Source organism: Stegodyphus dumicola, chromosome 3, assembly GCF_044657685.1.
Source record: "Stegodyphus dumicola isolate Sdum_Otavi_A_Nest chromosome 3, ASM4465768v1".
NCBI classification, from domain to species: Eukaryota; Metazoa; Arthropoda; class Arachnida; order Araneae; family Eresidae; genus Stegodyphus; species Stegodyphus dumicola.
The window spans coordinates 13,976,520-13,999,300 of NC_140770.1; the positions used below are offsets into that span (position 1 = coordinate 13,976,520).

Below are 22,781 nucleotides of genomic sequence, written 5' to 3' on the forward strand. Positions count from 1 at the left end.
ACTATTTAACTGATGAACATCATGAACCTCAGTCATGAACAGCTTTGATTTTCTCAGAATCTATATGTACACATTTGGTGAAGATAATATTGTCAAGGTAGCTTACTTCTTAATGACATGTATGCTATGTATTTTTATATGTTTCAAGTTGTATGTATTGGCAGTTGCTCAAGATACCTTCTAGCTTAGATTTTTTAATGATTAAAAATCATTCTCATGATCTAAAGGTTATGAAAACAAATAAAAAATAAATAATTGTACATATCATGATAATAAACACTGTGTAATTACAAGGTTTTGCAAGTGGCTCAAAAATGCATTGCCATTCAGTTAGTTAAATTCTAACTAACTGAATGGTTATTACAGGATTTTGCAAGTGGTTTAAAAATGCACGATCATTCAGTTAATTATATTTAAATAGTTAAATTATATTTAAATCAGTTTTATTTCCAAAAATTTTTAAATAATTCAGAAATTTCTATTTGCTTTTGAATTTGCAGTTGGTTCAAAACAACCTGAGATCATCCTTCTGGACCCAAAATCTGGATCCCAAACTCATGAACTAAGAGGTCATAGTCGTTCAGTTACATGCGTTAAATGGTCACCTTCTTCAGAGTATTTACTTGCAAGTGGGAGTGAAGATTCTAGGATTTTATTCTGGGATATCCGTTCTGCCAAAGGTTATTTACAAACTCTTGATCAGCATAATGGTGAAAGAGGAAGTAATCAAAATTCTGTAACAGCACATTCTGGCATTGTCTGTAGTTTACAGTTCACTAGTGATAGCCTTCATCTAGTGTCATATGGAACAGATAGCCAGTTAAGACTTTGGGATGTTGCATTATGTGCTAATACATTAGTAAATTTTGGTAGAGTGCACAATAGTTCAAGAGTGCGTCAACGTATCATTGATTTATGCTGTGATTCTAATCCTCAATTAGTTTTTGTGCCAAGTGCCAATAATGTTCAAATTTTTGATCTGTTAACTGGCTGCAGAGTTAAGAAGTTATTTGGCCATTTCTGTGATGTCCATTGCTGTGTTTTTCGTTCTGGTGCTCAGCAACTTTATAGTGCGGGTAATGATATGAATATACTCTTTTGGACTCCTGATCTAGCTCAGGAGATAGAAGAAGAAGCGTGCATGCCAAAAGGCTCAAAGCGTAATATTCATGAACATTCACCACATTCTGATTTCTGGTCTAGTGATGAAGATTAAAGTGATATAATTTATAATTTAAGAAATTTTGTTAAATGAAAGATTTTTTTTTTTAGTTATGAATGTCACTAAAATCCTTTTTGTAAACAGAATATATTTATGACATAGTGCAATATATATATATATTTTATTTCAAAGCTATGACAAGTATTTTTTGGATACAAAACAGAGATCTTGCTGTCTTCTGAGTCCATTGGTGGCTAAATGGTTGCCTATGTGAGTGCTGTCAGTTTTGTCCTGAATACTTTTTTTGTATGCCCGGTGAATCTTCAGGAATTTACTTCAGTACTGGTTTTATGTATTTTCGAAATTTAATGATTTAATATACTAAGGGCTAGAATTATATGTATGTATAAGGTACAATTATATCTTGTACTTGCAATAGCCTCTAAAATGTCCTTTTTAATATGGTTACCACCCCTTTCTGTCTTAAAAACAGTATAATGCTTATATTAAACCTTTTTGAAAATTATCATTCCAAAATTATTGTCTATCATATAGTACAGTCAAAAATCGTTAATCCAGACGTCCATAATCTGGACCTCAAAGCTACAAAATTTCTGCACATGCATACACGCATTATGCATTTACGCATGTGCATATGCATTTATGCATGCACATAATACTTTTATGCATGCACATATGCGTTTATGCATCCGCATTTAATGTATAATGGATGGTATAAGCTAAGCTAAAATTATCTAATTATCTATTTCAGTTAATGTTGCAGATTGCGTAGTTCCTTAATCTTTGAATTGGGTCTGGCTTATTATTTTTTTCAAACTGTTAGAGCAATTTTATAAAAATAAGCAGCTTGAACTTTCGATTATGTCAAAAAGAATTTCCGATTCTGGAGCTGCCAAAGGATCTACAAAGCAAAAGCATGTTTTGATGTCCATCAAACAAAAAGTGGAATTGCTGCAAAAAATGGATAAAGGCATATCCTTTGTTTCTCTAACCATTCCGAAATCTGTTTATCAATTTCGCTGCTCTGCGAGGGTGGGGGGGAAACGATGCAGCGCGCAATGAACTGGAAGTTGATCTGTCAGCACTATCCTTATCTTCAGGGCAGATGTTTTTATTTTATTGGGCTTATAATTCCTTACTAAATGTAGTATTTCATCTCGATGTACTCCGTCTTTGATATGATTTAAATCGAATTCTTCATCATTATAAATATCATGAATACACATCAAATAGTTTTCTGACTGCAATTTTCTAATTTCGATTATGTGTAATGTATGCTTTACGCATGCACGTGTTGAAAGAAATGTTTAATAAAGTAAAAAATAAACATTAAGCTTTTTTTTTTTTTTGTAAATTTTGATACCCTTTCGATCATAATTGCTCTTTATTTCATAAATTATGGTTTCATATTTTTAATTTTATAATTTCTGCATGCCATCTTACCAGATTTAAATTGATGATCTATAATCCAGAAAAACCGATAATCCGGAATCACCGAAGTCCCAACGAGTCCGGATTAAAGACTTTTGACTGTACTTCTTATATAATGCAAATAATACACATAGTTACATAGTGGCAAAAATGAACCTTAAATCATGAAATCGATCTATTTATATATATATATATATATTAATGAGTAATAATTTTTATCACTGATATATTTAATCAATATATATTTGAGTAATATTTTTATCACTGATATATTTATTAATGAGTAATAATTTTTCTTGCAATAATGTAATAACAAAATCTTCCTATAAATTATAATTTTATTGCATTAATATTTAAATTTTAGTTTTGTTCCATTAATATTTAAATATCTTTTTTTTCAAAAAATATTATTTTGAGTTTTAAAAGTCTATTAATAAAATCAAGTTCTTAAGCATAAAAGATCGATACTAGCAACTAGCAACTCTGACTCTATGATCTGAACCCGGATGAACAGCAATTATTCTCCCTAACCTCCATTTAAGAGGCAGAAGGTTATCTTCTTTGATGAGGACTAAGTCATTGATTTCTAAATTGTTTTGACTTTTTTGCCATTTAGGTCTTTGCTGAAGCTGAGACAGGTATTCTCGACTCCATCTTTTCCAGAAGTGCTGAAAAATAAACTGTCTCACATGCCATCTGTCAAGGTGATTGAAGGAACTATAATTTAGATCTGGTTCAGGTATGGCAGTTAAAGACATTCCTATTAGGAAATGACCAGGTGTTAATGCAGTTAAATCATTTGGATCAGCCGATGTTGGACACAATGACCTAGAGTTGAGACAAGCCTCAACCTGCGCTATCAAGGTTTGAAATTCCGGATAGGTCAGCACAGTATCACCAACAGTCCTTTTTAGATGTAATTTCATTGACTTTACTGCCGATTCCCCTAGTCCACCAAAATGGGGAGATGATGGCGGTTTGAATATCCATTTTATTTCCTCTAAAGACAAAAATTTGTGAATTTCTTGATTTTGCTTACATTGCAAAGAACATTTTCTGGTTTCTTTGTCTGCACCTTTAAAGTTAGTACTGCAGTCACTATAAATCTCAAATGGTTTCCCTCTTCTTGCAATAAATCGTTTCAATGCACTTAAAAATGCCTTTGTTGACAAATCTTCTACCACTTGAAGATGTACTGCCTTGATTACAAAACACACAAATAAGCATACGTAATATTTAAATGATTTTTGTCCACGTCTTGCACCATGTTTAATCATGAATGTTCCAGAAAAATCTATTCCAGTTCGATGAAATGGTCGCGATTGTGTTACTCTAGATTCCAGTAGATCAGCCATTATTTGACTTGCAGTTTTAGCTCTACATTTGCAACATGTGATACAAGATCTTACTACTTTTCGGATTGCAGATCTAGCAGCTATGATCCAAAATTGCTGTCTAATTAAAGATAGAAGTTCCGGTGCTGCATGCAGATATTTGACATAAAAGTGTCTAATTATGATTTCTGTCGGATTGTGTTTTGAAGGTAATAAGATTGGATGTTTTTCATTTTCTGGTAGTTGCGCATTTTTCAGTCTTCCTCCTACACGTAACACTTTGTTGTCATCTAAAATTGGACACAAGCTAAGGAGGTTGCTGTTTGTAGGTAAGTCCTTTCCCAACTCCAAAGATTGAATTTCTTTAAAAAAGTGAAATCGCTGTATTATTCGGACAATACAGAAAGTTGCAGTTCGAATTTCATTACTAGATAAAAAAAAGACGTATTTCTTTCTAGATATGCTACTTTAGAATTCAATATGAATCTTAATATCCAAGCAAATATGCGTTGTAACTTTGGAATTGAAGATATATTTGATATAATAGCAAGTTCTTGTACAGGTTCAGAAACTACAAATGAGACTGTTTTACATTCATCTGGTAATGCCTCTTCATCTATAAGAATATTTTTAGACAAATCAATCTCACTGCACTTTAACCAAGAAGGACCATTCCACCACAATTGATGAGATAATAGTTCTGCAGAAAATAACCCACGTGAAGCACAATCAGCTGGATTTTCTTTTCCATCAACATGACTCCAGTTCTCAGGTGGTAAGATTGATCGTATTTCAAAAACTCTATTGGATACGAATACTTGCCATTTTTTAGGATCTGACCTTAGCCATGACAACACGATTTGTGAATCACTCCAAGCTTGCACTAAATCAAAATTTATAACTAATGCAGCTTTTACAAACTGAATCAAGCGTGCCAATAACACTGCTGCACATAATTCCAGTCTTGGAATCGTAATAGATTTTAATGGTGCTACACGAGTTTTAGCTGTTACGAGTTTAACATTAATGTCAGAGTTATTGCAAGTTTTGATATAAATAACTGCTGCATAACCTCTTTCAGACGCATCACAAAATCCGTGAAGTTCACATCGAAAATAATCAGGTAGCAGAATTTTCCTAGGTATATTTATAGAATTCAAAAGTTTAACTTCTCTACATAGATTTCTCCAATTTCGATCAATCTCTTCTGTTACAGAATCTTTCCGTGATAATTGTAATTTCTACAATTGCTGAAGGAATTCTACAATTCATTTTAGCGAGAATTACAAACGGAGCTATCCACCCCAATGGATCGAATAGTTTTGCTACGAATGACAAAATAATCCTTTTAGTCAGAACACTTTGATACTCTATTACATCGACATTACATTTGAATTCATCATTGTCCGGATGCCATTCCAATCCCAGAACTTTCAATGTTTTGTCTTCTATTACACGATGAATATTGTCAATATCTGTGTTTGTTAAGCCAGAGGTTTTTAACAATGAGGGTTCACTTGTCGACCATTTGTGAAGCTCAAAGCCACCACTTTTTGGCAGTTGTTGCAATTCGTCTATCAATGCAATACCTTTCAAACTATCTTTTACACCAGTTAACATATCATCAACATAAAAATCCTTAAAACTATATTCTTTGCCTTTGGAAAGTTCAATCCTTCGTCAATCGCTAACTGACTCAAAACTTTGGTTGCAAGATATAGAGCAGCTGCAGTTCCATATATAACTGTTTTCAAACGACAAACTTGTATTTGTTTATACCGGCTATCTCTCCATAATATTCTCTGAAAATCTCTATCTTTTTCATGAACCTTTATCTGTCTGTACATCATTTTAATATCAGCGGTTATTGCAATGTTATGAAGTCTAAATCTTAGTAAAATACAAATTAAGTCATCTTGTATTTTTGGGCCCATCATTAAAGTATCATTTAAAGAAACATTTGTGGTTGTTTTAGAACTCGCATCGAAAACAACTCTCAATTTTGTTGTTAAGCTAGAGTCCTTCAACACGAAGTGATGTGGGATATAATAGTGATTATTCTCTAATTCATAATCTGTATCTGGAACTAATTCTACGTGTTCTAGTGAAAAGTACTCTTTTATAAACTGAATATACTGGTTGTAAATTTCTTTCATAGATAAAAGACTTTTTTCCAAGTATTGAAATCTTCTGTACGCCATTTCATGGGAGTCACCTAGAATATCTCTATTATGTTTGAATGGTAGTGCAACTGAATAACGGACTGATGTGTCTCTAAAATGCGAGTTTTTAAAATGTTCTTCACAAAGTTTTTCTTCATTTGTTAAAGATTGTACATTTGGAAACTTTTCTAACTCCCAGAAAGAATTTATAACTCATCTGTGTTTGTATTCAAATGATTTACATATACTGGCTCAAAATTTGTAGTACCTGAAATTATCCATCCCAACCTCGAATTTAGAGCAAATGGTAGATCAGGACCACGTTTGACAATTTCTCCCGTCATTAAATGCAGAAATACATTTACTCCAAATAAAATGTCAACTGGTTGCGACTTGTAAAATAATGGATCAGCTAATTGTAAATCACTGAAGTTATCGAAGATGATTGATGGCAAAGATACATAGGGAATGTTATCTGTCACCTTGTCCAGTAAAAATGCTGATGTTGATACACAAATATCACTTTTAAAATGAGAAGTGAATACTAAATCGACTTCCCCATTACTTAAAGTATTAAATTCTCCTAGACATGATACAGAACTGGAATTATCTTTCACTCGTAATCCTAATTTCTTCACACAGTTCCTTGAAATAAATGATCTCTGAGATCCAGTGTCACATAAACATCTACACTTCACAAATTGTTGCTTAGAATTTTGAACTTTTATTAAAGCAGTACACAATAAAATGTGACTGGTTTGATTACCGTTTGCATTCGAATCATAATGAGAGGCACAAACTGTGGCTGAAACGTCCTTAGGACTCGTTAATTCATCTCTTTTAGGGATAGATTGCGTAGGCAGAGATATACTGTTTAACTGAGTTTTATTCTTTGAGTTATTTACAATGTGCAAAATACTGTGATGCTTCTTAAAGCAATGTTGACATGTATTTAAACTCTTGCATTTTTTGAGCAAGTGCATATTAGATAAACAATTAAAACAGTAACGATTAGATTTTACAAATTCTATCCTTTGCTGAACCGATAAATTTAGAAATTTCGAACATTTGGCTAAACTATGATCTTCTTTACAATAACCACAAACCAAAGTAGCAACCAGAACATTATTCTTATTTTGAAACGCAGATTTAAGTACCTTATTACTTGTTGATTTGCTATTTTGAAGTGTTCTTGCATAGTTTTTTAGGAATTCAATTAAAGTCGTAAGTTTTGGAATATAATTACATTTTAACTTGACGTTCCCACCATAATTTTGTAGAAGGGTCTAATTTTTGCAAAATTAAATAAGTCATTAAAGTGTCACCAAAATTATCAATGGTTTGATTCAATACTTCTAATTCATTAATATTGTCAACTAAATTTAAAATAGCAAATGCTGATTCATTTTGAATAGTTGGTAAGCTTAGAAAACGTTTAATATATGCAAAAATTTGTTCTCTCTTATTTGAATATCTTTCATCTAACAGATTCCATGCTATTTCAAAATTACAATCCGAAATTTGAATGGTTTGAATAATGCGATATGCTTCACCTTTCAACGAAGCCTTCAAATACTGCAATTTTTGAGCATTAGATAAATTTGTATTATTTCTTACACAAGCACTGAAAAGATCTTTAAAAGCTATCCATTCTGTAATATTACCACCAAAAGTCGGTAATGTTAACTTGGGTAATTTAATATTGTCAGGAACCTGTTCTGAAATTACACTATTAGAATTATTTTTACCGTTTTGATTTTTTAATATTTTTTCACCTTTAAATTTCCACAAATAAATTTTATCTGTGTACTCCTGAACATTATCTATTTCATTTTCTAATTCTTTAGTATCTGTAATTAAACTTTCGATTTCAGAATCAAGCTTCCGTAACTCAATTTCTTTTTTTTTCAATAATTCAACACATTCCTCTAGTTCTATTAAATTAATTTCATCTGCAGTTAAAATAGTTTCAATTTTCTTTACATAATTAGTAACGCTCCTGCGTAAAACCGTTCTTTTTGTTTTAAAAGTTATAAGTTCACTCATAATTGATCAATTCAAAAAGAGAAATTGTTCTTAAATCACTTAACACTATTATTTAAATGAAATCGAATTTTATGCTGTATTACAACATTGTTCTTAAAATTTAACAATTTAAATTTAATTTAAATCAGTATAATTTATCAAATTTATTAAGACTAAAGGGACTCCACCAAAGGGAAAAATCTGATGTAGATCTCTCAGCTATTCCAGATGTGAAATTGGCAGAAAAACAAGCTTTAAACTGTCACTTCCAGTTAATTGTTTGTAAATAAAATCTACTTATTAAAACTTTATGGCTTGATTTTATCTCCCATATAATGGACAATAATAACTTTAGATGCTCATATACACATTGGCTCTTATGCTTTGATTTGAAAATATTACTTTGACCATGGTATATCTTCTAAGTTGTATAGTGTTTTGGATTTGCAAATCAGTGACTTAACAATCATGAAACTTTTAAAAGCAGCACATCTTTAGAATTTCCAATAGACTTTTTAATATTGCCATACATTTATTTTTATATTCTTTATTATATTTATATTTGCTGCATTATTTGTTTAAAAATAATGCAGCAAATATGTTTCTGATTGGGTGTTGGATCCTTTCCAAGTAGACTAAACTCAGATGAATCCATAATAATACAGGAGCAGTTTATTGAATTATCCTTAAAGGAGGAGCGGCAATGGATGTTTGAAAAAGGATACATAAATTCTGGTTACAAATACGAATTTTATATATTAAGGGTCATTGTAGGAAAGATGTTGATTATTTTCTTGTAACTTCTTATGAAACAATGTGCATTTAGTGCAGCTATGAACTTCATCACACTCAAAAAAATTCTGATGTAGACACCACAGTTTCCTTATGTGGCCTATTAAATTATACATATTTTTTGCTGGACTTCATTTAAACTTATTTCCTAAAATTATTCTAACTTAACCAATCTGTCAAGGCAAGTTGAATATGACATTAAAAATGGCAAGTCTTTTAAAATTCAATATCTCGGTTAATTTTTGTCATACGGGAATTAAACATGTAATTTTGTTTTTTTCATAACGAGTGTAAAACTTTCCTAAATATAAGCACAGAAACTGGGAGATCACATTAAAAGTTAGATTTCATTATTTGTCCAAAATTATTATTTTTTTAAATTTGATATTGCCCAAACATGAATATTTTTGTCATTTAAAACACTTCTGTAATCAAAGTATTTGATTATGACTAACCATTGTAAAATAGAGGCTGGGTAAGGACTTTTCAGCTGGGCAAGAGGAGTGGGTATATAATACAGTGACTCCCAAAAGTGTTCAAACTCTTACGAGTTTCAGTGAAATATTGCTTTACTTATGTTGTTATAAAAATTCATATTTGAGAATGAGAATTTATTAATAATATCTATAAATTTCTCTAAGCAAAACTAGTTTAATTTTATGTTCATAGTAAATTTTTTTTTTTTTTTTTGAAAAATCAATTATTGAAAAGTAACAGAAAAGTTACCTCACAGCTTAAGTCTTCATGTGCTTTAAAGAAATCTGCATTTATTAGTAAATATTGCAGTATTTCTGTCAATTTCTGTCATTTTTTTTGGGGGGGGTAATATCTGCATCAATGTTCCTCCATTCTTCCATTATTTCTATTTTTAGTTTGGTTTTCATTGTGTCTTCATACTCTAACCACTATTTCTCTCCAAATGTGTCTATCGTGTTTAAATCTAGTAATTGAGGTGGTGTTTTCAAAACTTGTGGACAATTATAAACATATCAAAGGCAAATGTTGAGGGCCCATGTGTTTAGAACTGTTATCCTAATTGATAAAGTTGTTTCCAATACACAAATTCTGGTGGATAATTTTAAATTATCTTTTAAAATATTCAAATAAAGAGCATGGTTCAGTATCCCTTTAATAAATACTAAATTACCTAAACCTGACATGCTCCCCCACACAAGGACACATCCACGGCCATGTTTTACTGTTCAAACCAAGGTCTTGGGATTAAGTTCTTTATTTTTTCATCTCTGTACAACCCCCAGAACCAAAAATGTTAAATTTGCTTTCATCTGCAAACAAGACATGCTTCTAATATGCTTTGTCCTTTTACCATTGATTTTATGGTAAAAATTAAATTTACCATTGATTTTATGAAGGGAAAGCATAATTAATGCAATTAAAAATGTTTTGATAATCACCAAATAAGAAATGCAAATTATAACAAATTCGTTTGAAATTTAGATATGCTGTTTTTGTTATTATATTAAATTAAAAAAATGTTTTAAAATTGTTTAAAAATGTTGCTGTTTTGTGAAGATATCAGAGAAAAATTTTATGGTATTAGAAATTTGAATTTTAATAATTTGGTCTAATAAACTAGTAAAGAATTTTAATAATTTTAAAATTATTTTATTTAATGGAGGTTAGTAAATCTTAAAGTGATTAATAATTATATTTTTGGAATTATTTTAAGTATGAGATTATTGTTTAAATATTTAAATTTTAAGAATTTTATAGTTATTTAAAGAATGAGGTAAATGTAAAAAAATTAATAAAATAATTTTAAATATTAGTAGTGAAAATGGATATAAAAATTATGTTTTCAGTATAAAACAGAAAATATGTAATGTTCAGAATAATGAGTATTGTTATGATGAATATAAAAATACTAAAAAAAAAGTGAAAAATTGCATGTAAAAATAAAGTATGTTTAAATTTCTCATAATTTCTCATAATTATTTAAATAATGTTATTTTGAAATTAAAACATGTCATACTGTTTCTTCATTGTTTTATGGAAATGAAAGATTAAAAATTTTTATGGTATTAGAAATATATTTAGATAGCTGTTTATGAATTAAATATAGAGCTTATTATATTAAGTAACTGTTTTTAAATTAAGTAAATACTTTTAATATTTTTTAACCAGAGATGATTATTAAATTGTAGTGTCATTAATCATTATATTTTTGAGTTATTTTAAAAGTGTTTGAATTAATGTTGCAAACACTTTTAAATTTTTTTAACATTAAGAGTTTTATAATTATTCTGAGAATGAAGTGAATATGAAAAGTAAGTAAAATGAATACAGCTAAGTACTTTCAAATTATGGTAAATAACTGATGAAAAATTTTTGTATGATATTAAGTATAGAGGGTTCACCCATCGCATTGGGGGAGGAATGTGTTGTGGTATTTTAAAACAAAAATTGTAACTTCATTAAATACTACTTTTATTATAAAAATGTTTTATTAGTACAGTACAAAGTCTTTAATCCGGACGTCCATAATCCAGACTTCAAAGCTACAAACTTTCTGCATATGCGTAAACGCATTATGCATTTACGCATGTGCGTTTAATATATAACGGACGGTATAAGCTAGGCTAAAATTATTATATATTTCAGTTAATGTTGCAGATTGTGTTGTTCCTTAATTTTCTAATTGGATCCGGCTCATTATTTTTTGCAGACCGTTAGAGCAATTTTATAAGCTTGTAATAATAAGTTTTATTGTTTATAAGTATATCTTGTTTATAAGTAAGCTTGAACTTGCAATTATGTCAAGAAGAGTTTCCGATTCTGGAGCTGCCAAAGGATCTACAAAGCGAAAGCATGTTTATTTGTCCATTAACAAAAAGTGGGAATTCCTGCAAAAAATGGATAAAGGCCTGTCCGTCTCAAAATTGTGCAAGAAGTATGGCATTGGAAAGTCCACTATATATGACACAAGAAAAAGGAATTTTTTGTGGAAGCATCTTAAACAACGTACGTTGAAAGAAATGTTTAATAAAGTAAACAAATAAATATTATTTGTAAATTTTCATACCCTTTAGATCATAATTGTTCTTTATTTCATAAATTACGATTTCATGTTTTTAATTGTAAAATTTCTGCATGCCATCTTACCAGATTTAAATTGATGATCTATAATCCAGAAAAACCCCTAATCCGGAATCGCCAATGTCTCGACGAGTCCGGATTAAAAACTTTGTACTGTATTATCATTTTAGGTCACCATTTACCATTTGAGACATCAAAGTTAACTTTGTAATTTTTCCGTAATGCAGCATATATTTGAAATGCGCTGGACTCCTTCTGCAAGTATTACTGATCTGTTTTAGATTTTATAATATCATTCCACATTAATGTAGATTCCACAAAAAACAATTGAAAAGCATGAAACATTACTCGCGATGGTCGTGCAGAGTGTAAGTTACAAGATTAGAAATAAACTATTTTTGAATGTAGGAATAAATATAATAGCATGCTTTACTTACCAGCCTAGATGCTGTACATCTTCTGGCTTCATTATTACAGTATTTTTTATCTGTAATTGCAGCATCTGAATATGTAGCTTCAATTAATTGAAGGTTTAGAATGTGTCTTTTCAGTCATAATTCATCTGATTTCTAAAGAATAGTTATCAGGACTTGTATGTCTTTTAATTTGCTTTGGGAACAGGACATGTCCTGAATGGGAACAGGGAGCTTACTCAAGCTATGTTTAAATATGCGTGGAATGGACGACACAAGCAGGAAGTGTTAACTTTACCCTTCATTCCACAATATTTACAGGCGCTCCTGCACTTCAGGATACGGAGACCAACCACTTGTGGTCTGAATGTAAAAAATATAAAAACTTCTGACTAACTAAAATTTAAATAAAAGCTAACTTTGAATACTTCACATAAATGACTAACACTAAGACTGGCCTTTTAAATTACTACATATGTAATACTTTAGCTTTTAACTGCAGAAAACTATGATACATCTTTAGCTTTCAAGTCGACTAAAACCTCTGGCCTTAAAGGCAGACAGCAACCGACTGAAACTCACGTGAAAAGGCAGTGGCAAGGCGGCTCACTTTCTCTCCATCTAACTCTGTTCTTGGCGAAATCTTAAATACTTGGGCGTTAGCAACTACAATTCGCATAAACAAGTTAACGTGTTTATTCTGGCTGGAAGTAGAAAATAAGAGAAGAGAGTATAGTTTTAAAATAAAATAAACGTTATTAAACCTTAAGATCCTTACATAGTTTATAAATGAACTATGTAAAAAAATGAAAAACCAATTGGTGAAATCTTCCATCATGAGCATACCTGAAACAAGTTTTGCCGGACATCCATTTCATCCACTAGAGTATCTTTCCTTTTGATATTCAATGACTTATTTTCAAGAAAAGGCATAAACCTGTAAAAATGTGCTTGTATTGTTTTTATATTTTTGTCTGTCGAGGCTCTTGCTGCTTATAATCTATTAACCTTTGTCCAGGTATATTAGCTAGAGCTCAGTTTTATATGAATTGATAAGATATCAGAAATATTCAGCAGTTTATCTGTACAGTTAATGTGGCACTAAATAAATTCTTGCATTTTTACTAATCGAAAAGAAAGAACTGTTGAAGCTGAGTATTGATATGTGGATTACAGACATTACGAAGATATCACACAAGCAAGGTTTTCCTTTTAGAGGTTACAGAAATGAAATCAGCAATGAATTTCTGAACTGTAGTGGGTTTTCAGCTATAGTGCTGTTGATCACAATATATATATATTTCTCATGTTTCTTCCATGCATTATAAATCTACACAAGGAATCAAATATTTAGAAAAATAAGGAAAAACTCAAATTGAAGGACATAATATACTCAACCTAAAGGACATGTATGGAGATATGCATTTAAAGGTAACTATGAAATTTCTGAAGTAATGAATAATTTTGTTCAAATTAACACAACATGAGGTAATTAATCCATCAATCAGTTTAATGCTGTTATTCCATGTGTTTTTGATGAGTTACTATTTTCTGTTATGTCGTGTTTGATTGTCTAAGAGATAGCATCTCTTTGATAAATTGGCATTACAGTATTTTAAAATTGATCCTCCTAAAATGTTTATCGGCCAGTAAATCAGATACAGCTGCAAACTAGCGTATCCAGTATATTCCTTTATAAAGTAAAATATTGATGTAGTTCAATCAACATGTTTATAAATAGTCTTGAATTTAGTAACTGATACAACAAAATTATGCATGCAATTTCTTTTTATTGTATGCTTCGGAATTTGGTTACTTTGTAAGGTATTTCTCCCACTTTGCTAGCGTGCCTTCGTGGTGTAACGGTAGCACGCTGAGCTGGTATTCCAGAGGTTTGCGGTTCGATTCCCGACGAAGGTGTTGCTAATTTTTCATCTTGCCTGCTTTCAAAAAAATACCTAATGACTCTACAAGTGATGCCTGAACTAAAAGGGTTGTGGATGATGATTCTCCATGTCCAGGATTTGGCGACTAGGTCCCCTAAAACCTACTCGCCCTTTAAAAAGGGGAGTATATAAGGTATTTCTCCCATTTCCCTAGCGTGCCTTCGTGGTGTAACAGTAGCACGCTGGGCTAATATTCCAGAGATCCGTGGTTTGATTCCCGGCAAAAGGCGTTTGCTATTTTTCATCTTGTCTGCCCCTAAAAAAATCCTAAGGACTCTACAACTTTTGTGATAACATTGTACAAGCTAAGAGCTATGTGAACAGAAATGTAAAATGACTATTGTTGGGGGGGGTTGAAAAAAAGGGAAAGAATTAAAGTTAATGAACATGTGAGACAAGAAGATAAAGAAAACGTAATGCTGTACTAACTGTACTTGGACGTTTTGACTGATGCCACCTTTGCAGATTTGAATGCTTATTGATGGCACAACATTAGGTAGCTTTGATGCAATAACAAAATGAGATGCAAATTAACATTTTTTTGTAGTTTGAAACAGTTTTGGGATCATTTGTTTACTTGTATGTTTGAAACTATACCTCCATTAACAAATTGTTTACGGAAAAGTGGTTTAAATTAGTGGCCTCGTGCTGAAATTGTATGTGAGCGGAATGCATGATCTAAAAGCACCTAACAGGCCAAAATGCTTTTTAATACCAAAATGATTTTTTTCTGTTTCTTTAGCAAAACTAAATTTATATATGTATATTTTTAAATATATTTCTAAACGTGCGTACATAAATTTATCTAAACATACATATATAATAATGATGCAAAGGAAAAAAATTCTAATTTATATATTGTTTCCTGTTTGATAATGATTGGTATCCGGATGGTTACCCTTTGTAATTCAAACATATTGACAGCTTAGATATTAAACAGTTAGATGACATTCATTTCAAATAATTTGAATATGTTGAATAAACTGCTAAATAACTTTAGCTTAAACTAAAAATAAATTAAGAAATCCTTCTAAATGAAACAAAACTTGCAAATAGGTAATAACTTATTTATTCTCTTTCTTTTATTTATTAAATAATTTTTCTCTGATGCATGCAGAATATATTTGTATATAAATAATTAGAAGCTTCCTTTATCTCTTACTGCTGCACCTCATAACGTTTCAGGGTGCAGAATCCAAGGGGCACCAAACTGATGTTACGACATTTTAGAATTAAATGTTTTCCATCCTTGGCAAGCAGTAGGGGGTGCGAAATCTTCAGTTGTCCCTGGGTGCTGAAAACCCTAGCTACGACTCTGCAGTTTTGATAAGTTTGTAATCTTGGAGAAAAATTACAAAAACCTATCTTCACTATGAACGGCAGAGGCTCATAGGTCGAGCTGGTCGTGTTTTAAACTAAGTAATTTTCTTCTGTAAAAAACACTATTCACAGATATGTCTATGCCCAAACAAAGCAATTAGTCATATTGCGAAAATTCGTAGATGAGGGAACTTTTATTTTAAAAAGTATGAAAAAAAAGTCAATCAAATCTGTATCTTCAGATCTTTGAATAAGATTTATATAACACTGTAAATTAATAAACTCTATTTTGAATGGACCGCCATTGTCCAAGCAGTAAAGTTGCTGAACCCTGGTAGTTCGGGTCCGAGGTTTCAATCTTGTGAATGGACTGGCTGCATGGGTGTTTTCATGGTTTACCCCATATGTAACATGTATACAAGCCAGTTTCCCTTAGAAAGTTCCTCCAAGAAGGGATCCGTCTCCTAAGACAGGTAGCCCTTGAGTGCTTTGCCATATAATCAAAGCAAAGCAAACCAAATCAAACCATTTGTAGGTTTTCTGGACATTACTTATGTTCATGGAAATAATATCAAATCGGACACTAAATCATTAAAATCAGAAATCTTTCTTAAAATTCCTGTCATTATAATAAATGTCATAACAAAGTTAATTAATTTACAGGAAATGTATTTGCGAGCCACGTAAAATTGTTTTGGGGGATGCAGTCGGCCTGCTAGCTGACTGTTTGAGACCAGTAATTTAGATGTTATTATTTTAATAGATTACACCAGTTTCATATACAGCAGTGTTGAAGGAACATTTTAAGACATTCACAGAACTGGTTAGAATTGTAACTCAAACTATAGGCAAAATTTCCCATTTGAAAGTGAATGCTAAAAAGTCATCCAAACAGTTATGAAATCCAGTGTGAGAGGATGCACTTGAATATGATGACAAAGCTGAGGAATTCACTGCATAAAGAAAACTTAAAATCACATTTGCTATCCATTGAAAAATAATTGTTAGGCAAATTGGTTGCAGAAGAAGTTTTTACCATAATCATCTAATGAAATACAACTAATTGCACGAAATATGTTTTGATGTCATTTAAAGGATAAAATATTCTGCAGAAGTAAACAATTTTAAAATATGCTTTGTTTACTTAAAACGAGAAAATAAAAATCTGTGTATATCATATACTGCCAGTTGTGTGTACTATATATGTATATAACTATAATTACTAAAAACATTAAGTTTTGTCAAAATTTTAATTATTATTTTTCCACTTATGCACTTCTAAAAGCTTTTTATTTTATAAAAAAATTGAATTATAGTTTCATAATTGTAGATAGGCCTTTTTTGTTTCCTCCCTGTAGATTGAATTGAAGTGTAGAAAATAATTTTTGCAGAATTAAATTCTTTGTTAGAATGAATAGTAAAACATGCTGTGTATAGAAAATGTTTTCGAAAGCTTATTTTTTTAGAAATATTGAAGTAATTTGTTTGCCTAAATGATGCATGTCTACATAGCCAGAAAGGTATCTTATTACATTCATAATCAGCAGTGCTTGGAATTTTTAAAGTTCCTTTGCTTTTTAAAGCTGTTTATCAGAACTCCATTTATCAATTTTTAATATTGAAACACAAAATTTTTTCTTTATCATTTGAGTTTCTCTTTTTCTATAGTTTTCAGATTCATGCACACACTTTTAAAACATTTTATATATAATTTTCATTTTCTTTTATTTCTTTTTTTTTGTTTTTAAAATGTAGAGAGATTCTTAATCTTAATTGCAGAAACTGTAACTGTGGACTAATTTACTAGGTCTTAATTAATAATGCATGTGTGTAATGTGAATGCATCTGTTATCTTCGTAAAATTGTGTGTTTTCATTCATCTGAGTGCAATTTTCATGAAGGCTAAGCTGTCAAAGAAATGATGGAAATGTTTAATTCATTTGTTCATTCTGGTGCTAAATCATGTTAGATAGCTATCATAATGCTTTTGCTTGTTTGCACTTTAATGTGATATGTAGTACATATTAATCCATTAATTATGTAAATATTAATGTAAAATATTAATGTGAAAAATGAATCTCAGTTTTTTGAATAAGCCTGCATAAATAACATATAAATGAAATTTTGTTATAGAAATTTAATTTTAATTAAATTTAATTTATCTCATCAAATGAATGAGCTTATCTCTTGTGAAGAGAATAAAATAATTCATTTTTAATTTATCTAAATGTTTTTAAAGTGAAAAGAATACATATATTTGAAAAATGAAATTTACGAGTGTAAAACATTTTAATTTTTACATGTCTGTACTTATTAGGCACATTTTTTAATGTCCCATTAACATCATGTTCAGCTATTTGTAATTATCGTTAAGATATACATTTGTAATATGTACGTTGCTGTAAATAGTTATATTTATATAGTTCTAGCTTTCATTTTTATGACATAAATGTCATTGTGATGACATTGAATGAAAAACATATTTTTCTCAGCTAGTAGTTTGTAAAACTTCAGAAAAATTAGAAAACTTCATTTCATTCTGAATGATATCAAGCATTAATTTTATAAAATTTATATGAAAGTAGAAGCTTAAAAATATTGTTCTAAAATATTTTAAATTAGTATGGAAATGAATCAAAAACTTGCATTAGAAAAATATATCCAAAATCATCAGATATAATTTTATGAATTTAGTGATTTGCATTTTTAATTTTTCATGAAAGAAGCTGCATATTTTTCAATCAGTCAGCTGTCATTATCATCCAGACCATGAGAACCTAACAAATAATCAAGTCTTTTTTTTTAATGTGATAGTCCAGTATTTAGTCAGTTTTCCTGTGTAGTGTACCCTAGCAGCTAAAATCAGTTTTCTTGTATGTGTTAACGTATCAATAATTCTTCAGTAGTTGATTATTGTTTACTATGTGATAAAAAGGAAATGGGCCTTAAAATGTTGCTTTTTCCAAAATATCTCATTTGTGTATATTTATATTTAATATTATTATGAATGTGTGATAAGATTTTGTAATATTTATGTGGCTAGTAATAAAATTTGTTTATATTATTATTGTTTCCTTCTGCTTCTTGATATAAATCCATTGTAGTGGTATGAAAGTAAGAAATGAAAAATTCACTTTTAAAAATCTTATGTACCTACGTAAGGCATAATTTGACAACTTAAGAAATAGTGGACAAGTTAAATAAAATTTTATTTTAGTAAATGATTTCAACCAATAATTTAGTTAAAAATTTATAAAAAAATATAATTTTCAGAAAATTGTAATGGAATTATATGAAATTTATAAGAAAAATTAGAGGTTAAAAAATGTTATCAGAATTTTCTATTTTCGGAAGTAATTTTATAACGTAAAACGCACAACTCTTTCTTTTATCAAATTATAGCTAAAACATGAGAATCCATTAGTTATAGTATCTATTTTTCTTGTATACAACAGCCTTGTAGCTAGAAATAGTTTTTCTGTTTATATGGTAGTTTGGTATATTAAAAATTATTCTTTTGCATGTAGTATTTTCCTATTTGAAATGGCATAAACATATGAATAGTTATAAAAAGGGAAAAGAGGTGCCTAAGTATTCGCCACTTCAAAATATCTTGTTGGGTGATAAGGGTTTAATATTGTTGTGACTTATTTGCTGTGTTAAATTTTAAGCAGCTTTTGATAGGCAAGATTATTATACAATCACTGAATCCCAGTCGTTTTTCAGTTGCATAGAACTGTGATATTTACGCGAATTACATGTTATTTATGATATTGTAATTGTGAGTTGTAGCAAAAATCCTTCAATATAGCCCCTTCGTCAGAATATCATTATCACGTCTTTAATGGTACTTTCTTTCCTCAGATCATATATACATGTGCACTCCTTTTGAAATTGCTGCATTATTACTATTTAAATAAAGGAATTATTTTGATGAATTTTTTTAAGGAGGCTTGGAATACTCATTAAACATGTGCAGTAATTCAAAAAGGTTGGAATTAATGAATGTGGAAAATGGAGCTAATTGAAGTTTTTTTTTTTAAACAGAATTTGTTTGTTAGTTGTAACGCTTTGATTTTTAATAAATAAACAAACTGCTGCCCATCCAATATGCAACAGCATGAAACTTGATCATGTGTATACCGCGATGGAATATGCAAACGATTACGATTTCAGCTCACGCATACATCATAGGCACCTGCAGCGCTTCTTACAATCCGCATATAAAGGGAGAAAGCTTGCTCTTTTCAATAACTGAATGGTCTTGTCGTGAGATGTTTTGTGTGTGCATTTTCGGTAAGGCTTGCAGAAAATACGAGCACGTTTCTGAGTTCGACTGAGGCAGAATCGTTGCCGTGTCAGATGTAGCCAAACAACAGTCGTGCGAATATGTAATCGGTGGATGCTGGAGAAAGACTGACGGACAGGAGCAGTTGCAGTCGCCTCGTCACACTTCTCCACGGGAAGACAGGCATGTTGTGCGCAGAGCACAGATGGAACGCACTTCTGCATCCCCAACTTATCAGAATCTGTAAAATAATAATCTGTGTCTGCACGAACAATTCGACATCATTTACAGTACCATGGGCTCTCCGCTAGGCGTCCATTGCATCGCTTTAACTTGAATCTACAGGCATCTATCTGCGTTTGTACCGGCTCACCGAATGGCGGAGAGGGACATCCGAAGGGCACGACATCATGTTTTCGGACGAATCACGATTCTGCTTGCAGTACCACGATGGTCGAATTAGTGTCTGAAGACAACATGAAGAAAGGCAGCTCAATTGTTGCTTTTACATCATTTGCTGGTCTTGTACCCGGTGATATGGCGCGGAGTGGTAATGGATTCCACTCCTACACCACCTAGCACGCATTACCGGTACACTTACCAGCTAACGGTATATCTCTGAGGTTTTGCAGCCTGTTCTTCCTTACCTTCAGAACTTGCCTGCAGCCAGATTTCAACAGGACAGTGTGCAATCACGAGTTGCACGCAGTGTTCAAGCTTTCTTCTTAGCCTACCATGTTGCATTGTTACTTTGACCTGTTCGTTCTCCAGATCTATCGCCCATCGGACATGTCTCGTCAATGATTTCATAGCGCCTAGCCCGGCATGCATCAGCGGCCACACCAGATGAATATGGCTGCCAAATTCATCTGCTAGACTACATTCTGTAACAACACATGCAAAGCCTCTTTCACACAGTGCCGCGGTGTGTAGTAGCGGTTATTGGCAAACGTGGGGAAAATACTCATTAATGATTTTTTGTCTTCCTCATCCCAAAGAAGGCTGTATTTCCAATAAGTTAACTATGTGTAATTGATATAACTCGATAGTATGTGGAATCTTTGAAATAAAAATTTGTCTTTCATATCTCTTCGTGTTGCATTTTGGATTGCCAATAGTATATTTTATTAAAAGAACTCAGCATATCGAGAATAACACGAAGTTGTTGTTTAAGTGTTGAAGTTTTTTTCTAATTTGGTATTTTACTGGTTATGATATCGATGATGCTTCCACTGTCGTTTATTGTTTTATATTCTTCTTTTCCCATGCATGACACACATATCAGTCGGCACTTGAGTTGAGGGATAATCGCAATTCCCGTTAGATGTGAAAATTGTTTAGATCACTTCACATCGTTTCTGTAAAAGCCATAATCATCACTTGAATTCGTCCCTTTCTAGCGAGCAAGGACAATTCTTCTTTCAAGAGCCATAAGAAATCGTGTGAGAAAACGAAAAATCTTTATCGCCTTTGAAAATTTTCCCCCCTTCGAGCAGCCAAGCATCTAAAAATTACATTTTAGCGGGCAGAGATCTACGGTGATTCGGGCCCAGAGCAATAATTCTGGACTACTTTATAGTGTATTCAAGTTAAATACGCATTTTCTCTCGCCTTTTCTGCATGCCTGAAGCAAATTCGACAGTTGGAGACACTTTGGGAGGTCCAGAGATTGTATTCCGGCCAGGGCATTGCACAATTTTCACGTCTCGTGCTTCATAAAAACGTAATGACTCTACATCTTGTTAAAATAATGAAAATGGTGCTGATAGAGAGACAGCAGATGGGAAAAAAGAATGAATGCACTTTCTTTAGAGATTTTAAGCGAACGCAAATATCGATCTCCAGTAGAGTTAACGAGCAGTTTAGTCCTCGTGAATGATCTCATAAGTTTTCCTCAGTATTACTTCAGAGTGCCAGATCTACAAAGTGAACGACTTATACACGGTTCTGTTATTGGCAACGTCTTCGGAATTTCTGAAACTATTCTGCGTTCTTTAAAGAGCTGATTGGATTTCCATGAATCTTGGTTTAAATCTTTTGAAATTCATGCAAAAATTAATGGCACTAACTTGTAACAAATATGTAAGTAAAGTAACTTGTTTCTCCCTACATTACCAAATCTTTCGACGCCAATAACACCACGCCACAATCGTCTGATACCTAAAACACTTCTGACATCAAAAAGCATCAAAAATCTTAATCCGCTAGCAAGGAATTGTTTTACCTGGAACTTTTATTGTAAATCATGACCAATTTTAGGGTTTGAATTATTAACTTAGAATCTGGATATTTTGTGCTTTTCAAATATTTTCAATCGACTTCTATGCAAAATAGTCTATAATCGTACAATTAATTTCTTAATGATTTTATTTATTTATTATTCATAATTATTATTATTAAAAGTTAATTCCTTAATTATACATAAAATATATACGACTTTATAATACAGTTTAGCATCTCTAAGGAAGTTTAAATTTCATACGATTTGGAAATCTATTCTTCAGATGAGAATTTGGAAGTATTTTTCTTATACTAATTGGTGACAACCCAGAAGGTTAGAACAGTCATTTCAGGTAACTTATTGGATTTTCCATTTACCTCTCCTCGTAAATTGCTAAGTATAGATCCAAAATGGAACAAAAAATATCTATCAACAAACATTAAGTGATTTTCAAATGGATAATGTTCTCTGAGCCGAGAATTTCTCTTCCACAGTCTTCTCTCATTGCTGCCAGATCGCAGAAAGCTAATTCAGAGGCAGCCGAACTTAGATACAAAGAAGTACCCAAAAAATAAATGAGGTAAAGCGGAACAAAATATAAAAAGAGAC

General features: G+C 31.3%; 1 protein-coding gene across 2 annotated transcripts in view; it reads left to right on the forward strand.

Moving 5' to 3' along the window:
* Positions 1-18,727, forward strand: part of LOC118191337 (DNA excision repair protein ERCC-8-like) — a 53,140-nt gene extending 34,413 nt beyond the window's left edge. For both annotated transcript variants that reach the window (XM_085812589.1, XM_085812588.1), the window contains exon 5: positions 501-18,727. In XM_085812589.1, the coding sequence (XP_085668715.1) occupies positions 501-1,216 (716 nt within the window). In that variant the 3' untranslated portion in view covers positions 1,217-18,727. The remainder of the gene's footprint in view (positions 1-500) is intronic.
* The last annotated feature ends 4,054 nt before the right edge of the window (positions 18,728-22,781 follow it).